Source organism: Eucalyptus grandis, chromosome 6 (assembly GCF_016545825.1).
Source record: "Eucalyptus grandis isolate ANBG69807.140 chromosome 6, ASM1654582v1, whole genome shotgun sequence".
In the NCBI taxonomy this organism is placed as follows: Eukaryota; Viridiplantae; Streptophyta; class Magnoliopsida; order Myrtales; family Myrtaceae; genus Eucalyptus; species Eucalyptus grandis.
In genome coordinates, this window is record NC_052617.1 from 2,312,454 (window position 1) to 2,336,716 (window position 24,263).

At 39.8% G+C, this 24,263-nt stretch overlaps 1 protein-coding gene across 1 annotated transcript; it reads right to left on the reverse strand.

Annotated features, from left to right (window-relative positions):
* Positions 1–23,190: 23,190 nt before the first annotated feature.
* Positions 23,191–24,263, reverse strand: LOC104447856 (probable LRR receptor-like serine/threonine-protein kinase At1g56140). The gene is made up of 5 exons (XM_018875244.2): positions 24,253–24,263; positions 24,077–24,148; positions 23,883–23,954; positions 23,320–23,391; positions 23,191–23,221 (listed from the first exon to the last, which is right to left on the reverse strand). Exons 1-5 carry the CDS (start codon positions 24,261–24,263, stop codon positions 23,191–23,193), a joined length of 258 nt encoding a protein of 85 aa, XP_018730789.1.

The following is a 24,263-nucleotide window of genomic DNA, read 5'->3' on the forward strand; positions in this document are numbered from 1 at the left end:
GATTAGTGACGACTCTTAATTAATGATCTTTTGCATGTTAAGTATTTGAACCTTAAGTCGCGAATTGGTATGGGTTTGAGAAAGCCTGGGCTAAGTTTAAGGACTTAGTAGTCCATTAACCAGAAATTTAGGTCGCGACAGCTTGGCGACTCCACTGGAGACTTTGTGTTAAAACACTTAGTAGACTTAGGCCAATTTTTCTTTTTCTTTAAAAAAATGTTTTTGTTCGGCAGCAAGGATACCAGGTACGTCCCTAATTCAAGTGTTAAATGTTCTTGCAGATGGGAGGTATAATGAGAGTAGTCTTTGCTAACCCTTGTCTTGCAGGTTGGAGTTAGGGACGAATGTTTGGATTTAAACTATAGAAGTGTTGTTTGCATTTAAATTGTTGTACATGTTTTATTGCTTTTAGCACTACACTATTGCATACACAACCTGTTGCTGGACTTGGACTGCAATAGGATTTTTAGGACGGTGTTGAGAATGATACTTCCTCCAAAGCGAGACTGCTATGTAGAGGTTGACATTCTCTTTCCCGAAAGTTTTTCATTATGTCGAATGTGTTTGTCCATATCCATGAGACTGTGTGATTATTGGGCATTCCATTTGACGAGCCGGAGTTAGGGGGACCCGACACGTTACACGAGACCGTGGCGGTCAGATCATCCTCTTAGCTCCACTTTGTTAAGCCATCTAGATAGAAATCGAGCCTCACATTTCATGCGTGTGTCTATGTGATTGTCATCCATTTCCGGTGAAAGTAAGTTGTCTAATTCTCACTCCGCAATTTACTTACTTTATTGCAATTTTGTCGGTCCATGACAATAGGTTTCGTCGTCGGTCTTATTTTATATGCAATGGGGAAAACCGACGTACAATTCATTTCCACTCCAAAAAAAAAGAGCTCAAAATATGGCTAGACTAGTTAAATCAAAATGGCCAAAGATATGTGAAAGCTAGGATCACCCGACTTCTCCCATTGTTAGATATCAGCATCCACTTTGGTGTTATACAGGCGTTGCCCCATTTCTGGTGTCCACAAACGTCAACCTTCGTGTTTGGTGAGTATGAGTTAACCCCAACACTGGAGGAATATAGTGTTGCCATTGGAATGTCCTTGGAAAATGAACTTATTAGGCCGCCTATCGGTATTGATTCTATTTCTGAATTATCACAATTTTTAAAAATCGAGGCCGAAGCGGTAAGGAAGGTTGTTAAAACCAATTGTTATGCATGCCCATTTTCATTTTTGGAAGAGTGTTTTGCAAATTAACCAATGATTTCAAAAGCTAGCATTTTCATGTTAGTATTTTTTGGACTAACATTTTTCCTTATCGAAAAAAATGCTATTAATCCTTTAATTTCATGGGTGGTTAATTGTGTTTGTGACATGTTAAATTATGTCAATATGATTTTAGTTGAAACATTTTTGTCATTAACGCGTTTCAAACAAAATGAGGAAAGGACCATGCATGCCCTCCCTGAACTTTTGTAAATATGGTTTTTCTCCCACATAAGAGAGTTTGGGCACCTCATGAAACAATTTAAGATTGATGATTTTAAGTACCCCATACAAAAATTTGCGGTCCTATAACGGTTTTCTCCAAATAAACAGTATGCCCGTTGGATTAATTTTTTTGAAAGATCCTAATCCTAAGGCATTCCTATGGCATACTAAATGGTTCCGAGTTGAGGAGGCTCATTTGTCACACAAGCATGATGAGCCAATCCCGTTGCGGGGCCTTTCCGGTGCGACTTCTTATTACCCATATCGGGTGGCCCGTTAGTACAAAGCTCTTCAAGAAATTCCTCCGCCACTCAGGACAAAGTTGTTCCAAATTCGTTTTATTCTAACAGACTATAATTACTTCAACGAGATCCAAATAATCATTGCTGCATGGAATGAATGCCACCCAGAGAAGATTTTGGTGCCCAAGAGATTGAAAGGCGAGGAAGAGATTCATCATGCGTCGGCATTCTACATCCAACAACACCGGATTCCTGCCGCCTTGCGTCCAGTGGTCCCTGATGTGACTGAGAAGCCCACCCAACATGTACAAATTGAGCATCTTAAGCAGAAAGTGGAAATGATTGAAGCTGAAAATAAGAAGTTTCGCAAGGCATTGGGATCTCGAAAGCATATAAAATGAGATGTCTTATGTTTAGGGACTTTGATTTTAAATTCTAGTTCAATGTTTTCAATTTTTAGATTTAATGTTTAGAGACTTTGGATTTCAATTCTTAGTTCATTATTAAGGAACTTGGTTCAAATTTCAAATAAATCTTGAATAAAATAAGGCGATTAGACCATTGTCATAGGCCGTTTTCCTATCTTGACATCATTTCTTACATTATCTCTTTTTCCTCTTAGGTGACGACGGATCCGCCACGCTCGCCCATTGTTACTTGATCAAGGGCTAAAATGGCTGACCAAACCGAGATGCACGATCGTATTTCCACCATGGAAGATCGACTCAAACAATTAGCTGCCTCTATGCAGCTGATAACGTCTCAAATCTAGTCTCTCCGAGTGAATCCGACTCCTGCACCCGCTCTCTCGGAAATAGTAGTCTCGAAGTAGGCAAACATGACCCAAATGAGTGATGAGGACATGCCCGGGCTGGAAGATGACTTGCTGTTAGCCCCTGTTGGAAAAGTCAAGTCTAATAGCGTTCCCAAGATAGAGCAAGATGAGCGCTTTGCGAAACTGGAAGAGAAAGTGAAACAACTGCAGGAGTCGCAAAGCTCACTCCCGTTCGACCTTTCGGTTTATGAGAAGGTCAAGATGCTTAGCAAGTTCAAGATGCCAGAGTTTGAGAAGTACGATGATACATCTTGCCCAAAATCTCATTTGCAGATGTACCACGTACGCATGGTCCAGCACGTAAAAAATGAGCCCCTCATGGTCCAATCATTTCATGCAAGTTTGATCGGACCCGCACTAAATTGGTACGTGATGAAGAATGTAAACCTCCTTGACACTTGGAACGAAGTGGTTGACACATTCCTTAAACAATATAAGTTTAATATGGATATCACACATTCTCGAGAAGACCTTGAGCAGATGGAAAAGAAGAGGAGCGAGTCATTTAAGGAATACGTTGTGAGATGGCGAAATCTGGCGGCTCAAATCACTCCTGAGCCTACTAACAAGGAGTTGATGAAGTTATTCATCAAGACTCTCCCATCTGAGTTCCGTAACCGGATGGCCAGCATGTACATTGAGAGCTTCAATCAACTTATTCCTATGGGAGAACAAATCGAGATGGGGATAAGGGAATGATGGTTTACTGAGCCATCAAGTAAAAGATTCTCTGCCAAGAAGGAGAAGGAAGTTGCTGAGGATGTGAATGTGACTTATAGCCCAGAAGGTACTAATCGCACCACGGCTATCCAAATGAATCAAAGGCAACAACAAACTGCTGGCCGTCAATCGTTTGCCCAGGTAAATAATATAAGGCAGTTCACTCCTCTCCCTGGATCTCCATCCCAAGTGTTGGCAATCCTTCGAAAGAAAGGCTTGCTTACTAGCGAGCCGAGGCGGCCTAATCGCGAAAACATTTGTGGTTATGACTTGACAAAGAAGAGTGACTATCACAGTGGTGAATTGGGACATTCAACTTATGAATGTTCCACCCTCAAGCACCGGATCCAAAACCTCTTGGATACAAAGGCGTTATCTTTCAGCAGTAATCAAAAAAATCATCTGCCCAGCCATGACGAAGGTGCAAGTGCTGTCACTGAGTGAAGAAATTCTTATCTTCACACTCTTCTGCGAAGGAGTCCTTTTTTTTTTTTTTATGCTCTCTAGGATTTCATGCTTTTTAAGATTTCAATTATTACTTTCGTTTCTAGGGTTTGCTTGTTTGCATTTTCCATTCCAATAATATAATTCATTTGATTCTATTAAATGAAATTACAATTTTATTTCTAATTTTGAGGGCATGACGAAGTACACCAAACTAGTCCAATGACGATATCCAACCATGAAAGAAACTATCATCCACGGAGAAATCCTGAGGGCTGGACTTTCTTATGCTTCCTCCCAAAATTTTTTTTTCCGAAAACAAAAGCATTTCACTGCTAAAAAAAAAAATTCCCAAAACTTGTAGCAGATTAAACCTATTTGTTTGTCTAACTCATTTACTTCTTGTCTCAAATGCATAATTCTATAACTTGTTATGACTAGGGACATCTGAAAATAGTGCATCAAGATTCAATGATCATAAACGTGATGCGTGATCAACAGGCTTAGAGTGTACTTGCAACGAAAAAACAGATTTGAGGCAAGTAAAAGAGGACCATCATTCTTCGATGGAAAATCCTGAGAGCAAGTTTGCTCCAAAAGGACCATCATTCTCCGGTGGAAGATCCTGGGGGCAAGTTCACTCCAAATTACAGTGGCCCATATGTGGTGAAGAAGGTACTTCCTGAAGGTGCCTTGATCCTGACAGAAATGGATGGTCGTGAGTTTTCCACTCCAGTTAATTCTGATGTTGTCATGGAGTACTACCCATGATAGAATTTGCTATGACATGTTCTATGATGAATAAATTGCCTCAATAAGTTGAATTGTTCAAATTTGTTGCGAATCTTTCATCTTTCTTCCTTAATGAATTGTGTGAGATAAATTGAATGTGTCAAATGGGGTACTTTGGAATGCTGAAAGGCAAAGCCTTATTCCATACACTATTTCATACACTAATCTCCAGTGCGTTGTGTGAAAAATTCCACGCCCACAAGGAAAATAGTGATCTCGCAAAGGATACGTCAACCAAAGTGATGAGAGGCAGTTTCTTCTTCTACCCGAAACACTATAGGTATACCCATTGTTTAGCCCTTTGAGCCCACACACGGAAGATTTTTCAAATTATCCCTATCAAGGATCATCCCATACTGGGGCAAATTTGAAATGAATGGTAGGAATCCTTTTGCTCACACTTGCATTAATCTTCTAGCATCGCTTTTGCAGTGCAACTTACACGGTAATTCAAGTGCCTTAGGATGATGAAGAGCAATTATTTCTTTATCCCACACACTTTTGACTATTGTATAGCCCACTTGAACCTATGAATTAATTTCATGTCAAACCCGATTGGTGATCATTCCCCACACTAGGGTAAGATGAAAGACAATCATTCAAGTAACATGGTCTAAAATGCAGATAAAAGAAGACTGTGTAAGTCCAAAGAAAATAAGTGCAAAATAGGGGCATGAAAAAGCAGTGTGCTTGATAAAAGTAAGGCCAATGCCCACAAATAAAAATCACACACTTGAGTCGTATCCCCAATAAGGTGGTACCAAAAACAAAACAAAAAACTCAAATGCTGTTGCAATCAATGGAGTTGTGATATGAAGAAAATCATTGATGGTGGAGAAGAAAATTGGTAGAAATGTCAAGATGATCACCAACTTTGATCCCCCCTAAACATTTTTTGAGCCTGAGAATCCTTTCATGAACCAAGCCTACGTTACATCCCTTCCAAAGTCTCTTCAGATTATGGCACTTGAATTAACATAAGAGTTCATATGTTCAAAAGCATCGCTTGAAGAAGTGTGAGTAAGAGAATTTCTACCTCATTTCGTATGCCTCTTGACTTGTAAACCCAAAGATGATTGTAGAATATCATTTTTCCAAGCCTCGACTCAAAGAGTCCCTTTTGTTAAGCCATTGATCAAGCCCACATTACAGTCCATGTTAAAGACCTTTCAGATTGGTAAGGTTGTACCACTTACAAGATTGCCCAGACCCTTGTTTGGCAAGATGACGGTGAGACAGAGTGATTGTCAAATCCTGCATCAAAGGTTAGGATAAAATAGCCTTTTTAATGAGGATGAGTGAAAAGTCCTTTCAGACCGAAAGATCCCTCGTTTGACACATCCATGACACTCATGTGTTCAAGATTGGAACATTCTTTTGAAATCTTTCCCAATGGAAATTAGGTGATGTAAGATTGATAGAAATCATCACGCATGAACCTCACTTGAATTAATGCATGTTTGTGAATGCATATTGCCTCTCCTACAACTATGTTTTGCAGGAGACATATCACTAAGGAACAGAGATGTTACCAGATAAGTATATCTCTATTCATACCTTAAATACTTATTATTGCACATGTATTCCCTCTTGAGCATATTGACATTCGATTGAGTTGTCCCCAAAGATTTTTCTTCAAATTCAATCTGATTAAGGCGACCAAAAAAAGTTCGGGTCTTGGTCAAATGATTTGTGCTACAATGCTAGGCGACCGAAGAAAGATTCGAGTCCTAACCAAGCAAAACCTCTACGGATCCTAGAAAGTGAGTCCCCGTTTAGGTGACCGTAGAATGGTACGGGTCCTGAAAAGTTTCCCCGTTTAGGCGACCGTAGAATAGTACGGGTCCTAGACGACATTTATTTCCCTATTCAGGTGACCATAGAATGGTACGGGTCCTAGAAGGTAAATCCCCGTTTAGGCGATCGTAGAATGGTACGGGTCCTGGAAGGTAAATCCCCGTTTAGGCGATTGTAGAATGGTACGGGTCTTGGAAAGTTAGTCCCCGTTTATGTGACCGTAGAATGGTATAGGTCCTAAACAACATTTATTCCCCTATTCGGGCGACCTTAGAATGGTACAGGTCCTGGAAAGTGAATCCCCGTTTAGGCGACCGTAGAATAGTACGGGTCCTGGAAGGTAAATCCCTGTTTAGGCGACCGTATAATGGTACGGGTCTTATACAACATCTGTTTCCCCATTCAAGCGACCAAAGAATGGTATGGGTCCTGGAAAATCAATTTCTTCGTCAAGGCGACCGTAGAAAGGTACGGGTCCTAAACACAACCAAACACTGCCATACTGGACGATCGTAAAAAGGTATGAGTCTTGGGAAAGCAGTTCCTTACAAAACCTTGCTGCCATACTGGACGACCGTAGAAAGGTACGGGTCCTAGGAAAAAAGTCTCCTTGCAAAACCTCGTTGCTATTCTGGGTGATTGTAGAAAGGTACGGTTCCTAGACATGTAGCGCCAACTATCTTGAATTACTCTATCCTCTCTGAAGGTAAATCATTCTGATATGTTCCCTTTGTCATTTGCATTAGCATCTCAATGCATCATATAAATTTCATTTCAAAATGGGATTAATTTTTCAAAAAAAAAAAAAAGAAAAAGGGGGTCATTCAGTACATGTGCATGATTAAAATTTAGGTCTCAACTTGTCTTTGAAGGCAACCTCTATGAGCTCACCTTTAAAGAGGGGCGGTTGTTGACACCTAATTTTAGCAAATCTAAGAAAATAAAGAAAATAAAAATTGCATTAGGACAAATAAAAGGAAAAAAATGGGTGAAATCAATTTGATTGCTTATGCATGGAAATTTGAAATTGATGAATATTCGGATTTTGTTAAATGCATAACCAATTTAAAAATCAAGTGAATAAAGGGTAAGAATTTTTACAAAATGGAAGAAATCGAGCAAAATCAAACCGATTATGAAATCATGCTCCGATTTATAGCTTTGATTTAATGCGACAGAATATGGAAACTCGGAAAATACCATACAAAGTGGCCGTCTGGAATCACTATAAAAGAGAGCTGTATTTTTCGTGATTTGGGGGGGAATTCGAAAATTCAGAGAAGAAATCGAGAGAAGATTTTGTTTTTTTCTTTCGTTGAGCCCATTTTCCTTCGGTTTGTCTTTAGGTTTAAAAGTCAAAACAAAAAGAGAGAAAGTTGAAAAAAGGGGTGGAGAGAAGACATGAGGGAAGGGAGAGCACAGTGAGAGAGACGAGTGAATAGATAGGAGAGAGAGAAAAAAAAAGAAGAAAAAAAAAGAAAAAAAGGAAAAAGCAACATACAGTTCATCTTCCTCGCATGGGCGTCTTCGCCCCCATTGCCGGCCACCGTCCGTGAGCTCCCACGCCAGCCGCGTCACCGGCGCTCACAGTCGGACCTCCGCCACGCTAGTAGCTGTTACTCCAGCACCACCCAACGCCGGCAGTCGAGCATCAGCAACGCGCTGCGGACATGGCACTAATAACACCTCAGCTTCGTTTTCACCTGACCCACGAGCGTTGATGTCGTAGCAGCCCACCGCCGCGCCACTGCCCATCGCCACACCGAAGCCCTGCTGTCGCGCCTGCACTAGCATCTGACGCTTACTTCGCTGTGATAAGTCCTTTGCTCAAGCATTTGCAATACCATCGTCGTACCGCTGCCGACGCTTGAGTCTGAGCTTTGCCCGCAACCTAGCACCTGACGCCGCATCATCGACCCTCGCTCGCGTGCGTCCATCGTCTCGCCATTGCACTCGCCGCTGCTGCATCTCGCGAGCAGCCGTTGCAGTCTGCTCGTCGCCACTGATTGCCCAGCTCTGCACCATCTCCTCTCAAGCATCAGTAGCATTGCCGCCGCGCTGCTACCACAGCTCGCGTCTATGCCCATCGCCGAGTTCAGCCCGTCGCTTGCCACTGTGCTGGAGCCTCTCCCTCAATCGAAGCCACATCCGCACCTCTACATAACCAGCAGGCCAGATCACGTCAGATCTCCGCAATGCCGTGCCACCATCCCTGCTCTGCCCGATGCCGTGTCGGACGTCACACCTCTACCGGTCCCCTCGCCAGAATTCCAACGTCGGCCCGTCGGTCCCCATTCGTTCGACGCCCACCAACGCTGCCGCAAGTCCCCTCATTTAGGTAGTTTAGTTTATTTTATTTGATAGCATTTTTAAGTTTTGTTATTTAAATTGCAATATTGGATGTTAATATTCATAAAACCTTGTAGGCATTAATCTCAAGGGTTTTGCCCAAAATTATAGTAATTACTAATTTGATTAGTAAGATGTCGGATCATTTTTTTAATTATTTTATTTTTGGGCTGTTTGGTAGTATTTTAATGGTTAAATCATTATAATTATTAATTTGGTCCATAAGACTTCAGATCAGATTTTTAATTATTTTGAACCTTTTTATATGTCGTGATGCTTAGGTTAGAGTAATCGTTAATTTAACCTGTGAGACAACATGTTATTTTTTCGATTACTTTAATCCTTTATTTGTTGAATATCTTGATTGATAATTACTTGCCATGGAAAAACCCCCAAAAAAATCAAAATCTTGCATCAAAGCATGTAGGTTTAATAAATTAGACACGTAGATTTTGTACATTAGAAATATTTTAGGATTACATTTTTAGGATTGCACTTTAGATAATTTTTTTGGAATAGATTAGGATTGGGTTTAATTTTTTAGATAGGCTTAGATAATCTTTGCACATTTTAATTATCTCATTTTTTTCTAAAAAAAAATAGTTTTCTAAAATAGGATAGGGTTTAAGTCAAATTAATCCCTAAAATAAATTAGAAAATTATTCATTTTAGATAGTTTAATTAGGGTTTTATTAATTCCGAATTTCAATAAAAATACAAAAATATTAGGTGCATGTTAATTAGTTTGCATAATAGGTTCATTTAATTAGGATTTGTTTGTTAGTAAAATTAGTCATGTAGTTAAAAATGCATTTTTATAAAAGAATTCTAATTTTCAAGAAAACCCAAAAAAATAAAATTGTTTGCTTTGTGTGATGCAATTTATTTTTATTTATTGAATGTTTAATAATGGTTGAGCACCCCTGTGATCATCTTCTAACATGATAGTAATTTAGGTTAAAATAAATTCAAGATGCCTGCAAAAACATTTTTAAAAAAAATAAAAAGAAATGGTACCGAAACGGCATTAGAGAAATCTAGTGTAACCAAGTCCCCGTACCCATAATCTCTGGTTCGTAGGAGTAAAATAATTCTCCCATTATTTTACTTAGATGTCTAATCGATCTATCATAAACCGATTAGTGGCGACTCTTAGTTAATAATCTTTTGCATGTTAAATATTTGAACCTTAAGTTGCGAATTAGTATGGGCTTGGGAGAGTCTCGAGCCAAATTTAAAGACTCGTAGTCCATTAATTTAGTTTTAGGTGGTACACCCGAAATTTAGGTTGTGATAGGTTAATTCAGGAGTCATTTGTAAGTTAATTTCCTAAAGTATGCATGATATTTCCAAGAATGTTGCCAAAACATGATGTTGGCATCGGCGGGAAACATTTAATTGGACCGCACTTAAAAAAGTAAGGCCGTTTTGACTTTGGACCCACCAACTTATCTATCGGATTTTGTTAGCCCGATTAATTTGGGCTTGACCCACGAGTCAGTTTTCCAAGTCCAGTTCCATCTCTTGCTTCTTCACTGAGTCGTCTTCTACTGATCAGCATTGGCACCGGAAGAATTCCAATTAAATGATACTTAGATTAGAAAAAAGCAATTTGCAAAACTAATTATGAAAGTAATGTGGTAGATTTATTTTGTTGGGGTAATTTTGCATGCGACTTGCGTCACTTGAATATAAGGATACGGTGTGCCAAACTCATTTTGTAAGCAGGCTTGAGTTAATAACAAACAACACTATTGTCGAGAAGCACTCATAGAGAAGTTTCACATCGGATAATTGATGCAATACGAAATAGTTAATAATGCTAGTTGGCTCACTTTGAGTGAAGGTGAGTTCAACTAAATGTGTTGACGAGGTTGGATCTGGGTTTCCTCTTAATGATTTTTCTAGATGAAGGTATCGAGTTTTTGTTGTTGATGGGTCAATTGTCTATCACCTCTTTTGCTTGTTTGGTGCTCTAATTGGAAGGCGAGGTGAGTTCAAATTTAAACTTGTAATGCTGAAAAATGATCGTTCATTCCTTTATTTTCTTTTATGATGTTGAGAAGTCGTGTGATTTCGAGTGGATTAAGTTTAACGACAAATCGAGCTCAATAAAACTCTTCTTTCAAGGAATCTAATATCGTCTGTATATATAAAAAGGACTAAATTTTGCGTCCACTCTTGCAATTTAATTACACGTGATATTAATTTATGATTTATTAAAGAACTCAACTCGAGGGCTCAAAATGTCACTAAGTTATGATGCAATCGATCTCGTCAATTATCAACTAATATCTGTCTCTATCCACAAGCACATCGTCGAGATAATATATAAGCCATGTAATCTGGTTAATGGGCCACCCTTATCATTATTGATTTTGATATTCCTTAGCAATGGCTAGTGTTAAATTTTTATTACAAAATTTCAGTTAAAAAAAAGCTAATGCTCTTCAAATTTTAAATGAACACATAGTTCGATCATCGATTTATACGATTTTTGTTATCCAATTATTGTCACCCAATTGCTAGTTGGCACCAACTCTTAACCATTAAGCGGGATTGAAACTCTGGGAGCTCTCTTGACGTGACCCAACTCTAATCATGTCCCAAACCCACAATTTGAAAAAGAAAAGAAGCGATTTGGAAGGATAAATATAAGATGTAGATCTTGCAAGGTAGATGTTTTGCAATGGCGCTAATAATAACGTTAGCATAATCAAATTCCCGATCTTATAAATTTTGGTTGTGTAGGAATTGAGACGACACTTTCATGTTTTGATTAGTTTCTAGCCAACCCCAAATAGGCTAGTGGTGACTTCTTGATTTACTTAGGTCGTTAAAGAATTAAAAAACGAAAAATCTAACATCACGTGAGGTATGGACTTTGGAGAGCTTACGCTCTTATTTGATGGTCTTTTGGGGTTGACATTTGATGGACTATTTGGACCATCGTTTCGACGAATTGTTTGGATCGTCTTTTGAGCAATACTTCGAAACTCTTTCTAGAAACTGAATTTTTGGTAGGGTCACGACAACAGTGCCTTGTTTGTTATTAAGTCTCGAGTCATGAACCCCCATAAACTTGAGATTTTAAGCTAATCCTATCTAGGGTGAGTCTGAATCTATACATATTATGATGTTGAAACTAATGCTAAGTCTAATTTGTTTTTATTAATTAGAATTTAAGCTAAAATATTTGCCAAAGTTTAAACATAACAAGTAAAGCAAGAGTGCCATAATTTTTGTACGGCTCTCACTTGAATCCATAATTTTTTTTTTTTTTTGCTCACTTAAATACCATAAATTTGAAAAATAGATAATTTAAGTATCATGGATGATTTGTCTAATCTGACATGGACATCATTCATCCTACGTAGAACCATCAATGCTGACATGGATGATTTTTGTAATTTTTTTGGCTCATTTGTATACCACAAATTTGAAAAATCAATTACTTAAATGCTATCAAGAATTTACTTACCCGGTAAATTCGCCATCGACCTAGCCTAGATTTGGCAAGGGCACGAATGCCCTTGCCTGCAACAGGCTAGGCCATTATAGCCTCATCACAAAGGCTCTTGACCACATTTGGTGACGGCCTCGCCTAAGGCCTTTGCAGCCTTGCCGGCCGATACCGAGGCCTTTGCGGCCAACTCACAGTAAAAATAAAAATAAAAAGATAAAAAGATAAATAAAAATAAAAATTCAAAAAAATTAATTTAAAAAAAAAATGCGAAAATTCACATAAGATGATTTGTTAGAAATGATACTCAAACGGTCGATTTTACTTTGATATAGCACTTAAGTGAGCCAAAAAAATTTAAGTAAGCGTCGTATGAAAGTTAGGACATTCTTGTTATATTTGTCTCAAGTCTAAACTAACCTAAGTTCATTAACTAAAGTAGCCTACTTAAATCCAAGTTAACACTAATTAAACTCCTTGGGGGCGCCACCTTGGCTCTTAGCTGCCGATCTACAAGCTCTCGACCGCCACCATCATAATCAGTTTTCATCAATCATTTAATATAATTCATACACTTACTCAAACCAAATCATCAATAGGCTCATCCAAATCAACCAAGAGATTCCACTCGGGAATTTGGTTTCTCCCAAGTAACTCGATTAGCCCCACAACCTCCTAATCAAACTAGGGGTTCATCAAATTTTATGTTCAGTTTCTCTCTACGAAATGTAGAGTCCTTCTACCTTCTTGGTAGGTTTCTTTCGCATATTTTCCCCGTTTTTACAGACTCATCTCGAAGCTCACTCAGTTGGATCTCTTAATCGGAACAATTTTACATCTCCACCTCACTCTCTTCTTTCATCCCCTTCTTCAACGACCTCCACTGACCTTTTCTTGCAGCTTGCATGTCACGATCGGGTTGCTCGACAGTACCCTTTTACTTTGATTCTCCCTGTTTTTCTTCTCGGTTGGTCGAAGAGAGGTTTTGACAAGATGTTCTTTTAATTCCACTACTAGATCTTGTTCTACTAAGGGTTTCTTCAGAATTTATTTGGTCTCCAAGTCAATTATGAATCGATCGACTGCTGATGATGAAGCTCGCTTGGGGGCTTTATGCAATTGAATGGGTCACCTATGGTCGGAACAAGCAGTGGAGGTTTGGGACGACGCAGCACCTGTTGACAAAATTGAGGAATGTCGGTTAGTTTTAGTCGGTAAGCTTTTAAATAATCCTACAGTCAACTTTCAGGCATTTCAGAATACTATGAAAAAGGTCTGGCGCACTGAACTTGTGGACATTTCTCTAGGCGACTTTGGTTTATATATAGTAAAATTCAAATCTGAGGAGGTAAAACAAAGGGTGTACGAAAATGGACCTTGGCATTTTGCTAACCATCTGGTCATGTTAAAACCCTGGATAGCGAATACACCTTTGCATTGCTACAACTTCAACACCTGTGAGCTTTGGGTCCAAGTTTATGGTTTGCCATTGGAAAGATGTACTGAAAACATGCTAAGTAAGGTTGCTGCTCACATAGGGAGAGTAACAGAAGTGCGCATAGAGAATAAGGATGGATCTATGCTAAAAACAGGAAGGGTCCGGGTAGAATTCAATCTTCAACTGGCGCTCATGACAGGGATATTAATCAAAATTGAAGGAAAGAATTTCTGGTTTGATTTCAAATATGAACGACTTTCTCACTATTGCTTTTCATGTGGTAAGCTTGGCCACTATGCCACGTATTGTGCAGAGTTTCCTTATGACGAGAGCAATATGGAAAAGAATGATTGTTTCTTATATGGCTCATGGCTAAGAGCAGAGGACCGAGACCATAGCCCGTTTTGGCTAGAGGTGGCAAAATGGGTCATGGACCCATTTTGCACCCATATTTTTCATATATGGGTTGAATATGGGTTAATAGCCCATTACAATTATTAACCCACGTTCGACCCGTTTTTAGTTCAATTTTATATGGGTCGAAAATGGGTCACTCTCGACCCATTTTCGACCCATTTTTAAAACCCAAAAACGTCGAGTCTTCGTCTTCGTCTTCGACCTTCACCTTCGAGTCTTCAAGTCTTCGACCTTCATCTTCGTCAGTGACTCAGTGACCCATTTTCGACCCACCTCCGCCGCTCGCCTCCGAGCCGCCTCCGCCACTCACTGCCGCAGCTCGCCTCCAAGTCGCCTCCGCCGCCCCCTCGAGGCTCGCCTCCGCCGCTCCCTCGAAGGTCGACGAGCTTCGTTGTGACGAAATCGGAGGTGTCCGGGCCGACGCCCTGCGGTTCCATGGCGTCAAGAGTGAGATCGTCGGATCTCACCCTCTCGAATCCGCCTACCAATCGGTAACCCTTTTTTTTTTTTCTCCCTTTCCGTTGGTGCGGGTGGGGACTTTCTATTCGCTCTTGTACTGCCCTCTCGTCTCGGGATGTTGGAATTAAGCGGCATTGGGTTCGTGTCGATGTTGGTATCCCGAATCGTTGCTCATCAAGAAGATGTAGCGACCGATCATCGAGACGAAACGAGGCGTTTTCAGCTGTGTGCGTAGCTGGTTTTTTTTTATCATCATGACTCAGCATGATTTTATCATCATGACTCAGCAAGTGTGCATTAATTTTTTTTTTTTGTTTGCTATTCTAACGCAGGCAGTAATTGTGGATGGTAATCCGATAGTTCCCATAGGCAGATGTTATTTGATTTCTGAAATTGTTTCCGGTTGCGGTGCCCCTTGAGGCGTCTCCGTGGTTGCCCTCTTCGGGTCTTTTTGTATTGCTATTGCCATTATTGATATCACTGATTGGCAAGCTATTTCAAAATTCAAAGGTTAGTCATCGGTACCATAAAGCCACAATCTATGTTAGTTTTGTTACCGAGTCAATATTAAAGTTTTGTTTGATGAATTCCTTCTTGAACAAAAAGTATGTTAGGAATGTCCTGCTGGTCAAAGTTTTGGTTTGGTGCCCTTCAACATGCAAAAGATTCAACATCTTTTTGGGCATTTTGATGCTGGATTTACTCCACTTGGTCGATGCCAAGGCCTCAAGCTTCACTTAACTATATGCCTCCTTCGGTGCTGTTATGAACCCTTTTTGGAGTGACGGGATTGAATCAAAATACAAGTGATGTCCGGGTACATGCGGGGCCTCTTGCTGCAATGATGTATGCACACTCATATGATCAACCCCGGCATGGTGTTTTCCAGTGAAAATATCCTGTTAATCTATCTATTTTAGTAGCCATGTGAAGGGAAGCTTCATTTGCAATGAATTTACTTGTTTCATAGTCATATAATCGATTGAGTTTGTTTTTCAGAGCTTTATCTTTATTTTTTGGGTTCTCTTGGCAATCTTTCATTTCCTGCATTGATGTTGTTCAATGTCATATTTGTCACTCGGCTGAGTTGGAGATTTTTATGTTGCTGTTTGGATCTTAGCCTATGGTTTATGGATTTTCCGTCCGTGACAATCTTCAAGATGATGTCTCTTGTTCTTGCCTGAATTTGCCTTGAACCAAGTCTTTGCCGCACCGGCCTGAAGCCGGCTTACTCTTTTTCTCTTATGTGGCCAACCATTCATTTTTTACCAAGGCGTGTTTTCCCTCCCACCGTTTATGACGTATTCCCCCTTATTTTGCAGGCCCAGGTTTATCAAGAACCATTGAGGAGATTCCCCAAGAGGAGATTCTTTGCTGGTTTAGTTTTTTGTTGTAGTTGAAGGTGGATAAAGCAGGCGACGTGCTGTTTGAGGAGCCAACCAAGGGGAGCAACAATGTGGGAGTGGTGGTGAGTCCAGGTTGTCTTGCCAGCCTTGGCGAATTCGGGAGTCCTCAGTTTGTCGCGGACAAGCTCATACAAGCTGAAAAGCGCATAGTAGGTGCTGCTTGAATCAATTGCTTGGTTTTGAATGTGGAATGTCTTAACAAGACGCATCCAAGCCTCTTATGTTTTGGGGCAATCTATTATTTGGTAGATAATTTGGTTCTTGGTAGAGTTGTTGAGAATTGTGTCTTGGAGCTGTCTTATTGAGGGGAAACATTGAAGTGAAGTATCTTTCAAAAGGTCTGAAGAATTAATCCTTCGTATGGTCACCATACGAATTTCTTACTCAAAAGGCTGGAAATGTTAGCTTCATATCTTAATCAAGATGATGAAATCATTTGTGAGTAAATAATTTGACCTCAATAGTATGCTTACTTTAAATAAGAGAAGCATGTGTATAGTCCAATTCTTCATAAATATTTCAATTTATAGGTTTTTTTAACAATTTTTATTTTATTTACTATTTTTAATTTAATTTGAGGTTTTTATTCAATTAGCATATAGCTTAAAGTGAGCACAGGTTTTTTTTTTTTTAGAATATTAGTAAGTTTTAGCAATATGAGTCGGGTCGGGTATGGGCCGGATATGGGTCGGGTCGGGTATGGGTCATTATATTTACATTACAATAATATGGGTCAAAACGGGTTAAATGGGTCGAATATGGGTCGACCCATTTTCCACCCGACCCATACCCGACCCGACCCACCCATTTGCCACCTCTAGTTTTGGCGTACCTTTTATGAGACGAATCCATCCCCAAACATCGTTGACAAGACTGTCTTGGAGACTCCTCCATCCCCTTTGGCAATTATCCTTGTTCAAAAAGATAAAGGAAAGCGGACAATGGAGGCAATGGAGCCTGATCATCCTATTATTGCTGCAACTCCTATTAAATGGCAATCTATGGTACCGAATGCATCGTAGAGTCTAAATGTTCAACAAACTTCGGCTAGTAGCATAACAGCAAGCACTATACAGTCTAAGAAGATTAAGCACTCACGTCTTACCGCACGATCTGGACCTATTAAGAATGCCAAAAAACTCATTAGCCCTGACGCTTGTACTCAACTCCAAGAGAACCTTGATGAATCTATTTTGCAGAAACTCCTATCTATGAGGCGGATGGTTCTGCTTTTTGGGCCCGGTGGCTGGTCCTAAAAAGCCACCAGTGAACAATGAAAATAATAAGTTGGAACCGTCGAGGGTCAAGCAACCCCTAACGCTTCAAGCACTCGTGGTCTTAGTGACCCAAGAAAGGCCCGATCTGGTATTTTTGATGGAAACGAAACATCAGGAACATAAGCTTATACACTTGCAAAGGAAACTTGGATTCTCAGCTAGATATATTGAAAATCCAGTGGGACTAGTAGGAGGTGTTGCACTTTTTTGGACTGCTAGAGTGGATGTGAAAGTGATCTATAACTCAGCGGACATGATTGACTCTATTTGCACTGACCTGGATTTGGGGATCACTATGCGTCTCACCTGCCTCCATGCTCCTGTAAGTTATCAGCTTCGACAGCACCTGTGGACATCATTAAGGCAAATCAATAGCTTTAATACCCTGCCTTGGCTATGTTTAGGTGACTTTAATGAGGTAATGTATCCGTGGGAGAAAGTAGGGAAGAGACCTGCTGAGACCTAATGCATGCATTCATTCCGTGATCTAATCAATGATTGTTTTCTAATGGATCTGGGAAACAAAGGCTGCTCCTATACCTGGTCTAACAATCGGACTAGCGACGACATGGTCAAGGAACGAATAGATAGGATGCTGTGCACAAAGGACTGGAGACTAACCTACCCCATGGCTGAGGTGTTGGCCTTACCAGCCCTAGGATCTGACCAGAGTCCTATTCTGTTGTCTACTGCAGCAAATCAGTGATCCAAAAGGGCAAGGTCTTTCTACTTTGAAGCATATTGGTTACAAGATCTACAATGTCGCATTTACTATTATCGACTCTTAGACATCTTACAAACCCGGCAAGGCGACACTACCCCAAAAGTTAAAAGCTGTCTTAGTGGCTCTTTTAAAATGGAGCAGATCCAGATTTAGCAATGCCAAGGATCAGATTTTTGACCTCAAAAATTAGCTTCAAGCTCTGACAAATCAGCCCCATGGCCAGTACGATACAGCTGTGATATCAGACCTGAAAGAGAAAATACATTGGTTATGGCAGCAGGAAGAGAAATTTTGGGCTATGTGATCACGTGTTAATTGGCTTCAATGGGGGGATAGGAACACCAAATTTTTTCATGCAACCATTATTCAAAGAAGACAAAACAATAAGACCAGCATGCTGCAGGATGATCAACAAATGTGGGTATGTGACCCGAATTCTCTCAAGGAGATGACCTCTAGTTTTTTTAGGACTTTATATACTTCTACAAGGTCTAGAGATTATAGCCCTACTTTGAATATTTGTAAGCATGTGGTGACTGCAGAAATGAATGACACTCTTATTGCTGAAGTTACATCTGAGGAGGTCCAGAAAGCAGTGTTCCAGCTAGGTGCAACCAAAGCACCGGGCCCAGACGGACTAAATGGTCAATTTTATCAGGCACACTGGGACATTTTACAAGAAGATATTGTTGTTGATGTGCAACAATTCTTCCGCACAGGAGTTTTGCTGCCAGAATATAACCACACTTATATTTCTTTGATCCCAAAAACCCCTCACCCATAAAGATTAGATCAATTCAGACCTATTAGCCTTTGTAACTATATTTATAAAGTCATTTCTAAAATCCTAGCCAATCGTCTCAAACCCTAGTTGCCAGATTTGATAGCCCCAGAACAAAGTGCTTTCGTAGGTGGTCGGCAAATCTAGGACAATATTATTGTGGTTCAGGAGGTACTTCATCAAATTAGAATACGGAAAAGAAAGAAGCATTTTCAGGCAATGCTTAAACTGGATATGGCAAAGGCTTATGACCAGGTAGAGTGGGACTTTCTCGGTGCATATCTTCTAAAGCTGGGCTTTCATACTCGATGGGTGAATTGGATCCTCCAATGTGTGACTACGGTCTCTTATAGTGTGAAATTCAATGGCGAATCTCTACCCTATTTTCATCCAACCAGAGGTCTAAGGCAAGGGGACCCTTTATCACACCATACTTGTTCATCCTGATGGCCAATGTCTTAACAAGCTTAATCAACAATGCAGTGGCAATTGGCAATCTTAAAGGTATTAAGCTAAATCGATGGTGTCCCACCTTATCTCATTTATTTTTCGCAGATGATGCTATTTTCTTCCTCGATGCGAAGCTTATTGAATGTCAGAACTTAGCTTCTATCCTGAATGAATATTGTATAGCTACAGGACAAGCGGTGAATAGGAATAAATCCGGTCTATTTTTAGTACCGACTGTCATAGCAACTTGAAAGAGAATCTGGCCAGTGAACTTAGAGTCCCTATTTTGCAACAAATTGGCAAGTATCTTGGCATTCCTTTAGACTGGGGGAAATCTAAGAGAGACATGTTTACATGGATTATGAGTCGTGTGCATTCCAAGCTCGAAGGTTGCAAGGAAAAGTTGATCTCAAAAGGGGGTAAGGAAGTCTTACTTAAAATGGTAGTGCAAGCAATCCCCCAATATGCTATGTCGATATTTAAAATCCCTATTACGTTGTGTAAGTTAATTGAAAAGAGGATAGCTCGATTCTGGTGGCAGTCTGATTACAGCAAGCAAGGTATACATTGGAAGAATTGGGAGTCTATCAAGCGACGGAAAGATGAAGGGGGTTTAGGTTTTCCCGATCTTTTGGCTTTTAATCGAGCATTACTAGGAAAACAAGCTTGGCGGCTAGTTCAACAACCTCATTCTCTACCTAGCAGAATCCTTAAAGGTCTATACTTTCACTCTCGGGATTTCTGGAATGCTACTAAAGGTGCTAGACCCTCTTGGGGTTGGCAAAGCATTTTGCTAGGTCGGGAATCTATTACCGATAAGGTCTTATGGTCTGTTGGGGACGGCACACAAATCAAAATATGAGAGGACAAGTGGCTAGCTAGGGGTGTAATAGGGGGCCCTACTCCTAGAGATGAACCACAGCGAGTTGTAGACTTTATAATCTCAGAACAACAAGCATGGAACACTACCCTATTAAGCCAGAGTTTTGATAGTAAACTAGTCGATGAAATACTATCTCTTTCTATCTGGCCACAGCACACGCAAGACAAACTTGTCTGGATAGGAAAACAAAATAGACAATTTACGGTAAAGAGTTGTTACAATCACATCAGAGCTCAGCAAACACGTCACAACAACAATCAAGCCTCTTCATCATATCAGCCACCTCGCAAATTATGGAACCTATGGAAAATCACTACTATGCCTAAATTAAGACCATTCCTGTGGTCAATTTGCAGCAATGCCTTGCCGACTAGAGAAAACCTATATCGTCGACACATTATCTCAGACCCTACTTGTTGTATGTGCACTACACAGGTACCCGAAACACCAGAGCATTTATTTTTGTTATGCCCATGGACTTTAAATGTATGGTTACACTTAAAAATCGACATCAAGCATCATCCTACAGGAGTGAATCGCATAGAAAGCTGGCTGGTTGCTATTATTGAGAAACAAAATGGCTTACCCGAGCTCGAAACAGTTGCGGCTCTTCTCTGGCATATTTGGAAAGCCAGAAACAACTTCTTGTTCCGTCGCAACGCCCCAACGTTGACTAGGTTGTGCAATTTGCGTTAGTAGACGCACGATCCGGTTGGAGCTTTAGTCAGAAGAGGTAGCGGCGTGGGAGAAATCAACATGATTCGGATCAGCAATGGCATCCACCAGCCAAAGGCTCTATAAAAGTCAATATTGATGCGGCTTACCTATCTCAGTGTCACGACGCTTCGATCGCCTGTGTGTGCAGAGATTCCTCTGGTGTCTTGCTCGATGGCTTCGCACAAACAGTGTCTGCATCTTCGGCACTGCAGGCTGAGGTGCTCGGCTTAAATCAAACCTTGCACTTCTTGCTCCAGAGAGGGCGAGGATCGGATCATCTAGAAGTGGAATCTGACTGCTCGACTCTTGTAGACGCCATCAACGATCCTGCCCTGACACCGTGGGAGCACAGAGGCATTCTTCAAGAGATAAGGGATATGAAGCTTCGGTGCCCTAATCTCACCATCGTTCACTGCAATAGGGCAGCGAATTCTGTGGCGGATTGGGCTGCAAAGGCCCATCGGGCTTCTCTCGCTTTCCTCAAATTGAGTGCAACATCCTCCTTCCTTTTTACAAGATCTTTTGTATTCTGATATGCCTATAATTGTAACTTCAAATCTAAGTTTATAATGTATTTATGTTTTCGACCAAAAAAAAAAAAAAACTAGGGGTTCATTGATTAAAGCCAATGATTATTAACCCACGTTTGTGTTCACAAAACAGCAGGTTAACGTCATTAATCTCTAATTAGATTCTAATCCCCCATCTAAACTATTTGCCAACGGACATGCAATGTAGTCTATCATACACCTAATCATCCACATGCAAGGCTAACTAAGCCAAACAATTAGGCTAATTAGCCTTTGGAGTCAAGCAAACAATTAGTGAACTAATAGGGTCACTTCTCAGTTTTTATCCTCACCTGCCTGATTATGTTTTGATCTGATTAAGGGCCTTAATGAAGTCAAAATTGAATGAAATTAGCGCCAATTGAAAGCTTAGAGAGTGTTGTTTAATCTTCATTAAGATCATTTTCCCCAATTGTGAGGTGAATTTCTCAATTTAACCCAACTACCCTGAACTAGACTCGATTATGATCGACTTTTGAAAATACAGGAAAATTATTTAATCAGCTAAAAAACATGCCAAATTTGACAAACAATTAGTCCTGCATGTTATCTTGAATGTTCCTAAGATTTTGCAAATAAGCCCCCCATCTTAGATGAAATTAATTCTTTCCCCAGGGATTCAAATGCAAACAGTTTTGTAGACCCATCCAATTCATTACAAAAGTGACTCCCTAAACTCTATTAAAAAATCTGAAACTTTCTAGATTTACAATTAAGGACCTCCTCAACAACTTTTTTTTTTTTTTTAATTTTTGCAAAAAAGACATCCAGGTTCCTCAAAATTGCAAAACATGTCCAAAGGGTGCGGGAATAGATTTTTCACATCAAACATTTTAACAGATTGAGCTTGCACTTTTTCGGACCAAATAAACTCTGACTTTTACAAATTTTTTATAAGGAGAAAGCTTATGATCTTTTTGGCAACAACTTTTGTTTTAGATAATTTTTTGAAATTTGAAACACAAAAAAATAGAAAAATCGATAAACACTTGAAAGTTTGTTAGACTCGAGTTTTCTAGAAAAGTTCTGAATCTTCAAACTCAAATTCAAGTACATTCAAGAACATTCAAACTATTCTCCAAAACTATAGTGTCTCTTCAACATCAAGAACATTCATCAATTTCTTCAAACATTCAACGTCAGGCAAATACTAATCCATTCATCTATTAATGAAATAATTCAGAAAACATCACCAAATCACTCCTAATCGACATTCATCTAAGACATGATCATCCTACGCTAATAGATTATCAAAATGAACATCAAGGACTACAATAAGAGGTTTGGCCGAACATGAACTTAGGAGAGCATTAATATGCAAATTCAAGCAATCAACTAAACTAGGCTAATTTCGTAAGAATAACTATCCTAACAAGAGATTCTAGTGTGAACGAGGAAGAGATTCCAGTGTGAAGCACGGCCTTTGGCCGAGAGAGAGAGAGAGAGAGAGAGAGAGAGAGAGAGAGAGAGAGAGAGAGAGAGAGAGAGAGAGAACTGAAAATTTTAGTAACAAGAGGGTTGTGTGTGTAGTGAATGGCATCTAATGTGAGAGGAAGAGTATGTATCTTGCATTTTGAAGGGAAAAATTCGAATATATGATGCACGCCTTTGATTGATCTTATGGTTTACATTGATTCATCAATGACTAAGGCCACGTTTGGTCGACCGGATAAAAGTCCGGATAGGATTTCTCTTGTCGATCTATTATTAAAAAAACCATACGCTCTCCTTTTCCTTCTCCTTCTCTCACAAGCACGACTCTTCTCACAAAAAAACGTCTTTTTCTCGGTAGCTCTAATTCAACCAATTCAAGCACCATCTCTGGCGAGGAGCCACGGCAATTTTGCTTTCTCGCAAGATTTTGTCTCTCTCTGCATTGATATTCGCATGCTTTACAAGGTTTGCGATTTCCTTCCTGATTTAGCCAGTGAAGTTGTTATCCGATGCCCACCTGCAACCGGAAAAGGTATTTCTCCTGAGAATTCATATCACGAAGCTTTTCCTGTTAATAGTTTTTTTCTAGTATCAAAGGAGGAATGGAGCTCTTACACTGTTTGAAGATTTTTAAGCTTGGAAAATGTTGATGGAATCTCACCACTGACTCCAGAACTATCCATGTAACTGCACAATAAGTGACTTCCATCAGCTAAGGGAATTTTATTAATTCAACGCAACTCAAATAACTTAATAGTTTTGTCCTTTTGAAAGTTGAAAGCAGAAGTGATGTCAAGAGGAGAGGGTGACACTGTGTCAAGGAACATTTGCACAACATCCACGAGACTTGAAAAGGTTTACACCCAGAAAGTACACAGCCAAACATTGCGGGAGTCTCTAGTAATTCAAATGTCAACAAGAGGATGACAGTGAAAGTGAAATATGAGGTATAAGGGTTAAACAATGTGATGATGGGCAGAATGATAGTAACAACAACATGCTACTGCAAGTCGGAAAGGTTAAAAGAAACTAATCAATTTGAAAGGATGCATGAAAAAAATTTACTTAGTCCGATTGCCAGCTATTTCAACAAAACTAGCCTCTGCCAAACTCCAATACCTGCAAATATTTTAAAAGGAAAAATCCATGTTTAGGAATGTTAAGCAGGTAGGACTTACAGTTGCTGCAATTTGGACAGATTTCCAAGCTCAGATGGCAGAGAGCCATTGAAGTTATTGGTGCTAAAGGACCTACAATATTAAATATGCATGTCAAAATTTTCATTGAACATTTGTCTGAACATCCAATGGACCTAATTCAGTTGAATCCTTCTGCTTGACATTACAAATCCTGTTCTGGAAGTGTTACTTACAATGACAATAGCTCTGTAAGTTGCCCAAGTTGCGGTGGGAGCTCCCCTGATAATGCATTGATGCCCAGACTCCTGCAGTAAATCAGCAGAGTAAGCATCAGGAAAGAAAGAAAACTGCTTAAAAAAAGGAGAGGAAAATCGTATAAATTTTGAAACTAGAATTGAGTTGTGCTCACAGATACTGCAT